The sequence below is a fragment of the Ursus maritimus genome, unplaced genomic scaffold (assembly GCF_017311325.1).
Source record: "Ursus maritimus isolate PB19 unplaced genomic scaffold, ASM1731132v1 scaffold_13, whole genome shotgun sequence".
Classification (NCBI taxonomy): Eukaryota; Metazoa; Chordata; class Mammalia; order Carnivora; family Ursidae; genus Ursus; species Ursus maritimus.
This window is the reverse complement of record NW_024423675.1, coordinates 2,649,987-2,663,884: the sequence shown is the minus strand read 5'-3', so window position 1 is coordinate 2,663,884 and position 13,898 is coordinate 2,649,987. Positions and strand designations below refer to the sequence as shown.

The 13,898-nt window shown below is 41.4% G+C and overlaps 1 protein-coding gene across 1 annotated transcript; it reads right to left on the bottom strand.

The window, feature by feature from the left end:
- Positions 1-9,353: 9,353 nt before the first annotated feature.
- PNRC1 (proline rich nuclear receptor coactivator 1) lies at positions 9,354-13,611 on the bottom strand. Its single transcript, XM_040627530.1, has 2 exons — positions 12,908-13,611; positions 9,354-10,439 (listed from the first exon to the last, which is right to left on the bottom strand). The coding sequence occupies exons 1-2, from the start codon at positions 13,445-13,447 to the stop codon at positions 9,996-9,998; spliced, it is 984 nt and encodes a 327-aa protein (XP_040483464.1). The 5' UTR covers positions 13,448-13,611; the 3' UTR covers positions 9,354-9,995.
- Between the last annotated feature and the right edge of the window lie 287 nt (positions 13,612-13,898).

Here is a 13,898-nt window from a genome sequence, read left to right as displayed (position 1 = left end):
GAGTGTAATTGAAACACAAAGCAAAATGACTACCTCTCTAGTTCCTAATTCTATGAACTTAACGCCTAAGTACTATACACTTTTTAGAAAGAGCTTCATGGAGAGTGAGGAAAACCAGAATTCTTTGCTACGACCACCTGTTTTCTAAAGAAATGACTACATTCTAGGTTTCTTAGCTTATCCTAATTATAGAGACTTAAAATGCTGTTCAGTTGATTTTAGATTCAAGAAAAATCTCAGTATAAAATAGTCTTCCAAGGGTACCTGGGTGGCTCAGTCAGTTAAGTGTCCAACTCTTGATTTCGGTTCAGGTCGTGGTGTATCAGGGTCCTGGGATCAAGCCCCAAGTTGGGCTCTCTCCCTCTCTCCCTGCATCCCTCCCCTGCCCATGTGGGCTCTCCCTAAATCAATCAATCAATCAATCAATCAATCAAATCTTAAGTCTTCCAAGCACCAAGTGATAGCCTATTTCTTTTAATAGTAAATTAAGTAAATAAATTGTAATAACTTTTAAGGGGGATTAAGAATCACTCCTGTTACATTGGTGAGGCAGGTAGTATCTGCTTTGTGAAAATAATACTTCACAACTTGAGAAAAGTATTCTGTTGAAGACTTTTTCAAAATTGACGTAAGCTATACAACTGGTCAGACTTTCCTGGGAAATCTTATTTTAAAAATAAGAAGAAATGGTATTTAAGTTTACTTTAAGGCATTGTGAAATATTTATACGATTTCATAAGAATCTTACAGAAAAACATCGATATTCATCATTGACAGTAAACCTTCACATTTTGACCTTAAAATATTAAATGTAGCTGAATTAAAAATACTAATGTTCTAGTTTTGTTAAGATATTCCTTACAATTTTTAATGGATATATGAAGTCGAACCATTTTTGGTATTTTCTACTTTGTAATTCCCTCCTCTTAGCATTGAATCTACTAAACAAGGGTTAAAAAAAACACTTAAAAACATGATGGATGAAAAATTTTTATTCTAAAATATCTCATATGAAAAGCACTTTATACAGAGGTCTGACCCGCCTGTCAGTAGTCAAATATAACTCTTTAAGAGGTTTTGTTGACCATATTCTGTCCACCCTATTTTGACTAAAAGGTTATGGTTTTTATATGATTTATGTCTAGCATGGAAAGTGGAACTACATCTTTTAAGGATTAATTTTAAACACTTTTAGCTTTCCATTAGCACCGCTGGTATTAATTCAGCATTAAAGGCTTTAAAGAGTAGGAGCCAACCAAGAGTTAAGAGTTTTACACCCCCAGCCCTCCTACTCCCTAATCATTTCAGTGCTAACCAGCCCTTCAGCCATCCCCTTTCTTCTCTTCTGGGAGTCATACATACACATTTCCTTCCACTGCTTGAAGTTCAAGTTGTTCCACTTTAGATAATTTAACTTTTCTCTCAAACCATGGGCAGCTATTATAAATACCCTTCAGAATCTTTGTAAGTTTCCATCTACCTCTTTATCCTCCCTAATTAAAGCTTCTTCAAGCATTAACATTTATGTCAACATTAATATTAAATGTTGATTGTCACATTTCCCAAATAAGCCAATGCTTAAATACATTTTCCTCTCCCTAATCTTCCAGTTCTTATTTACAATGGCTTTGGTGTTTCAGTCTTTAACTAGAGTTGTTCTATTAGAAGTGTGATAACCAACTAACAGACTACTTGAAAGTGCAAAGGAAAACATTCAGGAGATTTACATTTTACAACCTCAAAAGATAATTTGTGTTGTATGCTACATGTAAGCTTTTAGAATTATTGGCATGTACTCCACTTACATCTAATGTTGGAGTGAGCTAGTAAAACAACTTTAATCTTCCCAAATTCTATTAACATTTTGTTACGAAACTCTAGTAAAAAAAAAAAATTTACAGTGAACACCCATATACCCACTACCTAAATTCTACAATTAACAGTAAATTATACTCACTTTATCACATATATATCCGTATATTTTCCAATTATTTTTAATTTAACAATAAAATTTCGAAAACTGGGTGTTTGTAAGTAGGGTATTCCAATTAGCTAGAGTCATCAGAAAATCTTAGTTGAATAACTTTCCCGAACCTAATTCTCTTTTTCTTTTGAAATTTAGGTTCTGGTCTCAAGCATCAGATTAAAGGAACTTAATAGACACTGATGATTAAGGAGTATACAGTGAGTAGGACCCTTGGAAAGCTAATGGAAAAGGGCAATGTGATCTTTGATATTAACCCTTTCACTCTAAAATTTGAGAGCAATAAATGTCAGGTCACTTAAAGAGTAAGGGTAATTCCAACCGTTGACAGCCTTTATTTCACAGCAGGACGATCCCCAATATTGTAGATCTCCAAGGTTTGGTTTTGTTTTGTTTTTTTAAGACTGTTTATTTGTCAGAGAGCGCACAAGCAGGGAGAGCGGCAGGCAGAGGGAGAGGGAAAAGCAGGTTCCCCGCTGAGCAGGGAGCCTGACGCAGGGGCTCAATATCAGGACCCCACGGTCGTGACCTGAGCCGAAGGCAGACGCCCAACCAGCTGAGCCACCCAGGCGCCCCTCCACGGTTTTGATAGAAAGAACCAAAGCTCTCTATGATTTGATGTTCGTAAGTACAGTATAGTAATAATCTTCCTATTTAAAGATCTTCCTGTTAGAAGGCAATTTTGAGTTCAATTTAAATCAAACATTTGCATGTTGGAAATAATCAAAAGTCGTCAAAATGTCTTTCTACCTGCCATCCCCTCCTCAAGATTCCTGACTGCCAAGAACACATTTGTAATTTGGTTTTGACAACTAATCAGGTTAATCTCTAATTTTAGCAAAAAGGAACTCTCTGTCATGATTTAGGAGTAGCTATGTATACCTGACCAGCTTTGGAGGCATTTCATTGGTATCTATTATCTTTACAACCAGATATAAAATACCACATATTTTCTGCCACTTTATGTATTAGGAAAAATTACTTTTCTCAATCCTTTCTTATACATGAAAGTTATTTGTGAATTACTAGAGAAACGCAGTGTTTTCACCATTAGCGCTCATCAGTACCTTTTACGCCCTTACACGTGCACAGAACGTGATCTAGCCGGACGCAGCTTGAAGAGAGCGCGCAGCCTCCTGTGGCAGACGGCGCGTGACTTTCTACGGAGGGTGCTGCTGCCAGTCCTCCCGTTTGTTCTTTCTACCATTACTCAATTCAGAGACTGTAATCAGTGCCTCATCATCTATGATAAACTTTTCTCTAACGGAAGGAACTTTAAATTTGTGTCACCGATTCTACACTGAGGGAACATTACTATAAACCCTGCTTTAAAAAATGAATTCTAAGATCTCAGCAATGAACCCTCAGTAAATGCAACACCTTTTATAAACCTTCAGGTGTAATTCTATTTCGGGGTATAGCACAAGTTTAAGTTTGACAAATACAATTCCTGGGTGTTAGGAACATTACTTATACATTTCAGCATATTTAATTTAGAATTCCAAGATAACTGCAAGGGATATGAAAAGTAACTTAATCTGAAAACGGTCAGAGATTAATTCAAAACAATCTGATTTAAAGAAAAGGGGTTTAGTTGAAGCACAAAATAGATGATCCCTAACCCTTAGGAAAAATAAATAAATAAATAAATAAATAAATAAATAAATAAAACCAAACTCTACCCCATACCTTCAGAGAATCCTATCTAAAACTTTCAAGAAAGTTTCTTTCAAAGGTTAAATTTTTATGTGTTGATAAATAGCATTCTATAAAATGTACTCTCAAATTTCCTAATTTAAAAACTAGTTTCTGAATTACACATGATTTGTATTTACACACTCCTGCCATCTCATCTCACAACACAGACATCCTCTTTCCAGTTGCAAACTTGTATTTTGGGGTTTTTGAAAGATTTGTGGATTCAGGAGAAAAGGAAATACAAAAGAACAACTATGAGGAGTTAACTCAGAGATCAGGCGCTCAGCAAGGCGGGCGTGTGATTTTAAAATGCATTTAGTTCAGCAATGTCTTTCAAAAGCTTAAATATATATGGGAGGAAGATGAGACGATCAGCCTTTCCACACGCAAGTGTTAAGTACGTGTGTTTGATTCCCTTTGATAGCTGAAGCAGGTACCAACTGCATAGAGGGCATGGGAACTGGGGAGACTTCCAACCTCTAAATAAAGGATAGTGTGTTCAGCAACATAATGGAGGGTCATTAGGAGACGGGAGACGCACAGGAAGAGAAACAGAAGTATAAAAGGCTGGGGGCACCCTGGCTCGGTCAGTAGAGCATGCAAGTCTTGATCTTGGGGTCGTGAGTGTTCAGTCTCACAACGTGGGTAGAGATTACTTTTTTAAAAAGTTACAAAATGTGAGTTTTACCTAGGTTGAAATCTTGAACGAACAAAAAGGAAATATATTTTATTCCTCCCTTCCCCAAATAGGGCCCCTGCTATTGGAATGCAGAACTCGAATTGGAACGGTCTCCTAACATAGACTTTCACAGGTAGGTAGAGAACCAACCCCCACTTAACAGTTTCAGAGGAAGTAACTTTTTTTAAAAAAAGATTTATTTGAGAGAAGTGAGCGAGCGTGCAGGAGTGGAAGGGGCAGAGGGAGAGGGCGAGAGAACCTCCAGCAGGCTCCGCACAGCGCTGAGCCCGGACTGGGGCACGAGAAGGAGCTGGATCTCACGACCCTGAGATCACGAGCCGCGCGAAGCCGAGAGTCAGTGCTGAACTGACCGTGCCACCCAGGTGCCTCCAGAGGAAATACTTTTAAATCCGACTACTAATTTACAGTCACAGGTGAAGTTTAGAGTCCACAGCAGGCAGAAGGGATGAGGTCAAGAGCACTGGTAAAGGTTTTCAGCCTTGTGAGAGAAAGAGGCTGCATGAAGACGAAGTATTTCAGTTCCATTTTCGTGTTGCAGTTAGTGCTTCTGTGCACTATTGCCCAAACCGTGCTTCTGGGTCTCACCTGTCTTCTACTCCGTGTGGTTATCCTACACACCCCACAACGTTCAACATGCAAATTAAAGCTGCCTTCCTCTGTAATTTGGATCCCCCTCCAGAGTTCCCTAATTGCTAGTTTTGTCTTCCTAATTGCCCAATTTAAAAACTCTTTTCTTACCCTCCACCCAGTTGCTCAATTCTCAATTCTACCTTCAAAACATCTCCCAAGTAAGTCCATGCCTGGGTGTTTCCTCCAACAATGTCCTTAGGCTCATTTCTCTGATTTTAAACTACCAACAAATGCTGTTTCCTCAAGCTTTCCCTTTCCAAACTGTTCTCCATATTTGCACCTGATTTCTTTTGAAACAGAAATCTTTCCCTTGCTCACAAACCTTGGATGGTTCTGCATGCTTGCAGAATCAAGTTGCAACTCTTACATTCAAGACCCTCAGGGTATTACCACAGTACACCTTTCAACATATCTTATGTTCTTTGCACTTGTCTTGAGCTACTGGATACTCCACATCTATTTTACACCACTGTCTACACAGACTTTGACCTCTGACAAATATTTTCCTTCTCTTTACATATCAAATACTATGTCAAATACCTTAAGGCCCAACTCAATGCTACTTCTAAGGTGTCAGGTTCCCAACTAGACAATCTCTACTCACCAGAATTCACCATTACCTTCTGGAAGAAACGACTTTACTTTTTTCACCTCTTCAGGCATTTGTTGTAGGGAAGGGGAAATGAAGCTTGTATATCTGTCATTTCTTCCTCAGCCACCTGTAAACTTTCTGCTCTGCCATTTATCTTTGTATTTCCTGAACATACCTCACACATAAGCCCCCACACATTAAACTGTAGACGTGCTGCTCGGAAACGTCACAAAGGAGCTGAGAAATGTCAAACAAGGGAGGGGAGCGGTGCTGAGACAGTTTATTTTCTAAAAGACGGGGACTCTGTATTAGTTTGTTAGAAATTTTTATAATCTTATACAGAAATGTGTTACCAAACCTGTGCAAGAATGAACCATTTTCTGGAATCAGACTGAGAAAGAGGTCAGATCTAAGGCAACCCATTAGTTTTCATATTTACAACACATTACTAGAAAAAATTTAAAATGGTGACTAAATATTGAAGGAATTTTCAAACTATGGTCTGAACTTCTAAAATGAGTTTTCCCAACTATTTGTGAAGAAGGTACTTGCATCTGTGTGAGCAGGAATGGAGCCTCATACAAAATGTGAACATCAAATCAAGTTCCCTTCCATCCTTAAACTTCCCTTCTTTTCTAGAACTCATGTCCCCACTCAAAATTTGTCTTTATACCACCTCTCAAAGGCCTCCTTAATCTCAAAAGCAGCCCCCCTTTTTTGTAATCTCAAGCCATTTACTATCTCCCCCCCCCCAACATTTCTGGAAGAACCAGGAATAAGGCAGAGGTGGGTGGCTTTGAGCCAGGACAACCCAAACCCTCTCCCAGACATCTAAATGCTTTTGAGAACATGCTGGGAATTGAGGGACAGGGCATCCAGAGTCTAGCCTACCACAGCCACAGCTCCACACAATCTTAGTTTCACCATCTTGGGTGGATTGCCAGCTGTCCCAGGTCCATCCTGGGGCCTGATGCTGAGGGGGAGAAGCACAGGGATAGAGTCTAGGTTTTGTTCCTTCTCAACACCAAGAGTTGAGTTAGGACTTTCACAGAGAGCAGGTAATGACAAAAGCAAGTAACATGGGCTTTTTAGATAGTTTGAAATCACATGTAAGAAAAATAAAAATGGTTTTCCCCAAGTGTGGCACGAATGGATCCCATTTAAGTCCCACATTTGTATAGCACTATTTATATAAATATTATGAAGGGGTGATTACGTAGTCCAGTTGACCCCTGAATAACATGGGGTTTCGGGGTACCAACTCCTGTGCAAAAATCCACATGTTAACATTTGATTCCCCCACAACTTAACTATTAATAGTCTGCTGACCAGGAGCCTGGTAAGTCAATTAACATATTTTCTATATACTATATTCTGTATTCTTACAATAAAGTGAGCTGGAGAAAAAAATGAAAAAATACAGTACTGTACTATATAAATTCATGTGTAAGTGGACCAACACATTTCAAACACATGTTATTCAAAGGTCAACTACATGCCTAAAAGCCTGAACGCTGAGGCACCTGGGTGGCTCAGTCCGTTAAGCGTCTGCTTTCAGCTCAGGTCATGATCCCAGGGTTCTGGGATCAGCTCCTTGTTCAGCGGGGAGCCTGCTTCTCCCTCTCCCTCTCCCCTCCCCTCACGCTCTCAAATAAAATCTTAAAAACAAAAACCTAAAACCTGAATGCTGGCCCAGATAAAATATAGACTACTTGCCTAATACATTTTCATTTTTTAACTTATAAACTACATAAACCATCTTAAAATTTGTATTTTATCTTACAAACCACTTTAAGTTTGAAAAGAATTGTTCCTGTCAATCTTTTAATAGTGCGATTTGATGTTCTATTACCTTCTTTTTCCTTTATCTGCCTACAAGGACACTAAAATACTTAGCACCAAGATTAATGCAAATAAAAGCTCTATGGTGTTGTATCAGCATATGTGTCACTTTATCAGTGTTAGGAGTTGACGTTATCAAACTGTACACTTACCTAAAAGCCACTTTAGTATAAAATACCTCACATGCCAATATATGCAATGGCACTTCACTATAGAACTTAATTTCCACTCATAAAAACCTTTCATCCCTTTGCAATTATGAGCCCCCTTTACCAGACTACTAGTTAAAATGTATACCTGAAGCTGGTGACTGCAAAGTGTTTGCTTTTTACAAAACCAGTTACAGGAACACTGGAGGAAAAGTGTTTCGGTGAAGACTTCAGTAGGAGAAAAATACAGGTGGTTAAATGGATTGGCCAGCACTACAGTGTAAATTATGTTGAAACCTAATCTATAATTAATGATATTACAAGGTGGAGACCTTGGGAAGGGATTAGGACATAAGGGCAGAACCCTCATGAATGGAATTAATATCCTTACCAAAGGGGCCCAAGAAAGCTCCCTCAACCTTCCTGCCATGTGACTCAGACTTCCCATCTATGAACAATGAAGTGGGCTCTCAGATACCAAATCGGCTGGTGCCTTATCTTGGACTTCCTGGACAACGAACTGTGAGAAACCAAACCAGTCTTTAGTATTGTTACAGCAATCCAAAGGGACTAAGGCTGCTAAATAGTATTTTACTGTAATACCAAAACTACTGAACTTCTAAGTTTGCTAATACCTTTTCACTGTATCATCTGTAGTGTAGTTCAGACAATTTTGTTCACTCGTCAAACCATAACTGATTATTTTATAATCTATTTCCTTTACTTAGAAAACCTTACAAAATTCTGAAAGGTCGAAAGCTTACTGTATTTTGTTGAAAGTTTCTCTAAATGCATTTTTTAAAGCAAGCTATATGTAACTTCTATGTATTAAGTATAGCTTTCTCTACACACATACAAGAAAGCAGCATTTTATAGCCAGGGCCAAAGGTCTGGCTGGGTTATGCGTGTGCCGTGTAAACCAGACTGCAGGCCCCTGAACGAGCTCAGATTTTGCGGTGGCCGTGTCCGTTTTCATGCCCTCCTGGCACAGCTCATCAGTAACGACTCTAAGGTTGTGCCCATACCACCCACCTCTGCACAGCCCAAAAGTCTCCCCGCCTCTATGAACCCAAATGTGCAAGACAGAGACTCTTCCATTTATCTTTTCTTGGAAGGATGGTAGCACCTTTCTCATCTATTTCACCTTAAGAGAATCATTTGTACCCCCTGAATACCCTTTTCATATGTCAAGTGCCTGTCTACTCAAAAAAACCTCTCCTTTCGTTGCAAGATAAACTTCAGCTTTGTAGAACTAAAAACCATACAGGGAAAACTAGTGCTTTAGAATCTTAGAACAAAGTTTGAATTTTAAAGTAAAAATACATAAGCTGCCATATTTACCTTTTAGCAAAGGTCTAGACTTCCAAATCTTCACCTACTACTTTAGCTAAATTATGCTTGCTTTGTTTCAAGAACCACCATTCAAAATGAATACAAATTTAGTAAACCAAACCAAGTGCCATTTTCTTTCATTGAAATTATAGGGTAAGTCAAATAGTACTTATGGAACAGTTCATGTATAAAAGTATACTGTAAGTTATAAACTTATCGGTTGTACTTTTGACCACAACCATTTCCATTGTTAAAATGGGGAATTCCTCCCCTTAGAGGTAGCAGCATTACATTATTGGACCCTCTAAATTTCGGAGGAAAGACAATTAGTATAATACTAAGACAGTAAAATGGAACAGTTAAGATCCATCTCCTAGTCACGCATTCAAACATGAAAGACACACACAAAGAGTCAAGACTAGTATAAAAGGGGGGGCCAAATTATTATATTATTATTTAAAAATTTGATTACAACCAATTTTGTTGGCATTAAAATTAGAGGTATTTTAAATTTGAATGGATAAACCAAAAACCAGAAATTAAGTTTGGTAAAAATGGGAATAGGAGTTTTCCAGTAATTACAGATTAGAAGGCAGAAATCAATTTAGCCAAACACAGACAAAGCCCATGTTTACAATGATTGTGCCACAGATTTAAACTTCAGTAGTGCATTAGTAAACTGTTCACATTTAGATCTTCACCTTGAGATTAGATAGCTGTTTCTTTAAAAAAAATCTCAGTACCTTGTGCAAATAAATCGGTCTTCCATGTGCCTTAGCACACTTAAAATTTCTCCATTGTATATATACAAAACACCTACCATTTGGGTAGGGCAAAATACATACTTTCATAACAAAACTATAATGTACCTCTCAAGTATGAACAATATACACATAATACATGGTATACAGTATTTACAAAATATAAAATATAATACAAGTTGTTTATAATTTTTTAAACTCATCTTTTGCACTTGTATGTTACAAGGCAATTTCCATTTCTGTACCAATTTTCAAGAGTCCAGGGATTTTGAAAAAACTGTTTTACAGACATACTGCAATCTGAGATCTAAGTTTGAACTTTTAGGAGAGTTTTTAAGTGTACTGCCATCAACTCCCTATTTTGGTTGGAATTTTCAATAGTGCTTCCCATCCAGTGACTAGGCGGCTTTGGAAGAACACTAGGAGAAGGTGGATCACTAAACTTTGCCCCAGCATAATTTTCCTTTTGGTTCACTTCAGTTAGAAATGCTGATTTCTTCAAATGCATATTTTTAATGTTCTCAGTATTTTTAAAAGGCTTTTTTTCCTGCTTCTGGATTAAATCAGATGAAACAGAATCCTGCCAAAAGTTATTTTCATTTCTTTTTGCAGAGGTGATCTTGGTTAGTGGTAAGTTATATTTGCTTTTCTGTCTGTTTATCTTTGGTTGTTCACACAAGTGTATACCATGAACAAGCTGGCCGTGGGGAATGGCAATTTTCTCCGATTTTCCCATCTTTGATTTTAAAACCTACAAAGACAAGGAACATAAAAGTGAATACAGTCTCATGATAAAAATTAGTCACAAACCTCACACCATGTATTTAATGTTTTCTTCTCTGGGACTTCAGTTTACGGTCCTGATTAAACATGTATGTGCTCCCTGCACTTATCAAATAAGCACACATCTAAGTTTACTACTAAAAATAAAATCATAACCATCGCCAATATGCAACGTAGGGAGTCAGTTCTAAAGTGTCAAAGGGGAAAACCCAGAGTAACCCAAGTTCATCTTTCTGCAAATGTTAAGGAAGAGTAATGAGCTGCCTTCCAAACACACACAAACTAAAGGTGTCAGGGACTACATTAGGGTGTGTCTAAGAAATCTTCACATGCTTTCATTTTGATTGGCTGAGTCTGGTTAAAAATAAAAACTATTCATAGATTACTATTCATCTTTTACTCAAGTCCTTTTAAAATTATTCCAGATAAAAATTTGATTAGCAGGAACCAGATTTTAAGTGAGAAAGTGTTTTGATAATAATTACTAAGTACACAGAAAAATTATCTCCCAGTTTCTGAAAACAAAATTTCAGAAATTTAAATATTAAAAATTTAAATACTAATCACTTTTTTAAAATAATCTTTCCCAGTTACATATATTTATAGTAAAAATATAATCAGAAAATTGTTTCCACGTGCCCCTACTTCCTGGGTTAACAACTGCTTCAGTACTTTGCCACACCAATCCTAATCACTGTCCTAACTCAAGTGATCACAGGAAGCCATGGACCGGATGGAAAAGCATAAAGTACTTCATTAGATCACTGCCCTTCCAACACTTGTAATATGGTAGGGAAGCGGGATACAAAAATACAAAGATAGGGCACAAGGTAACATTCCATGTAACTGCCAGAGTTCCCCGTTTTAACAGTTCTACAAAATTATTACTTGCTAACCAGGAAACAAGTAGTACAAAAGCAGGCTATTAGCGTATCACTAATATTTCAAGGCTATGGAATTTTAAAACTTCAATCTAATATACGTAATCACGGAAGTCAAATCTGATTTTTTCCCAAGGGCACAGCAAGAGAGAACCTGCAAATCTGTCCAATATTCTCCCAACAAGAAATGGCTGCAACTTATTTCATTTCTTTTTAAAAAATTCGTCGTTTTACTTTTTTAGATTTTATTTACTTTTGCGAGAGCGAGCAACAAGGGGGGGTGGCAAAGGAAGCAGCAGACTCCCCGAGGAGCAAGGAGCCCTACGCCGAGACTGGATCCTAGGACTGTGGCATCATTACTTGAGCCTAAGGCAGACGCTCAACCGACTGAGCCACCTAGGACCCCACTTCTTTTTTTTAAAGACTTTATTTATCTATTTGTCAGAGAAAGAACACAAGCAGGGAGAGAGCAGACTCCCCGCGGAGCAGAGTCCAACGCGGGGACTGCATCCCAGGACTCCGGGATGATGATGACGAGCCGAAGGCGGAAGCTCAACCGACTGAGCCACCGAGGGGCCCCACTTACTTTCATTTCTCATGAGACAGAAAAAGTCTTTGGAATTGCAAGGTTTTATTTTGCTATAGAGCTTAATTTCAAATCATTTTAACGATTTAATCTCGTTTAAGTTTTAATTTTATCCTAACCCAACAGCATGGCAATTGGGTGGCTTAACGTCAATTCAACTTACAACTTTTCAAAGTTTCATCATTCTGGACACAAAACTACTTTCCACTAATAAAGCCCACTACAACATAAGAGTGTAAACAATTCCATTCAACTAATAGACTAGCTCGCAAAAACTATCGTTTCAAAGAGAACTGCCACCGCTCCTGCCAACTTTTAAAGTTAAAGTAGAGCTAAGCAGGTTGGCCAGCGAGGGCAGAAACCCAGCTGGGCACACGGAGCACCTCTCATCTCAGCAAAAAGCCAGCCAAAGGGAATCGAGCCGCTTGTGGCCCACTCCAAAGCCCACAACAGGGCGGTGGGCGCGTGCACGCGCGCCCCCGACTAGTCTTGGAGCTACCAACGGTAAAGTAGCTGAAAGCGGTCGCCCACCCCTTCCCCTACCACGGCCACACGGCCTCACCTCCTTCATGAGCGGCCGAGCGCTGCGCACGTAGCGCGCGCTGACGTCAGCCTCCCGCGGGCCCCTTCCATCCCCCACCCCACCGCGCGCCCGAACACCGAAACCCCCTGGAACAGCGCCAGCCTTCTAAATCGGGGCTGTTGCTGGGGCGCAGCCACCCCTCTCATTGGCTGGCTCCCGGGAGCCAATCAGCAGCGCCAGCGCATGCCTTCCCCCTCCCCTTTCTTCCCCCGGCTAGAACAGAGCGGGCGTCACGGAAACTTCCCTCCCGAGTAAACAGCCGCCCCTCACCCCGGCCCCCCCCTTCCCGACCCCTCAGTGCAGGGCCCCAAATTCCAGAGCCCGTCCGTAGCCGTCTAAGGGCCAGAACTCCTCCACAGTCCCCACGTCCCCCTCGCGACCCTTACCTCTCTTCTGAACGAGGGTTGGCCGGGCGCCGCGGGCGGCAGCTGGCCAGGGAAAGGGCTCGCTTCCTCAGTTTGGGTTGCGGCCGCAGGACCCGGGGCCAAATTGGCCGCCTGGTCCGGGACTTCCTGCGCTCCGCTCCGACCACTCGCGGGGCTCCGCCCGCCCTCGAGGCTCGGCCGGTGCTGCTGGTACTGATGGAAGCGGCTGGGCAGCTGCCCCGCCGGGCTGGCCCGCACCCTCTTCTTTCGCCGCTTCTTTGGCGCTGCCCGAGGGGTGCCTCCCGCCGTAGCTAGACTACAGCTGGACAGAGGTGCAGGGGCGCGAGGCTGCGGGGTCAGGCAGGGACCGTCTCCCCCTAGGAAGTGAGGGAGGAAAAGGGTGGGGGGCAGTGCCCGGGGGTCCGGGATTCGGGGTAAAGGCGGCGGGGCCGTGGTCACCATCGGGAGGGCCCCGAAGTAACCACGGGCGGAAAAGCCCAGAGGCGCAAGGCGGCCGCCCAGGACAAGTGGCTCCCGCTGCGGGACGGAGACGACGGTCATAGCTCTAGGAGGAAAGTGGCTCAGCAAGAAGAAAAGGAGGAAGTGAAGCCAGCGATCACAGGGCGGCGGCGGCGGCTGCTGCTAAGAGAGCCCGAGTGGAGCGCGGACCATGGTTCGGGCGGTGGCGGCGCAGCAACAAATAGCTTCAGCCTCAGCGCCGAGTGTTGTTATCAGAAGCTCCGCCCTATGCCCGCCCACCTCCCTCCAAGAGCCCAATCAGGATGCGACTGAACAGGCCACACCCCTCCGGCGCTCCTTCCACCGCCTCCGAGAGACACACACAAACAACCAGCTTGCTGCAGCCCCGCACAAAGAGCGCGCACTGCGCAGGCGCAGCCAACGGGCTCTTTCGGGAAGAGTCGGTCCCGCGAACAATGAAGTTCCGTTTCAGCCCCACCTCCCCCACCCTGCTCCTTACTCGCCCCCGCACCTTGCCCCGAAGGCAGCGGTG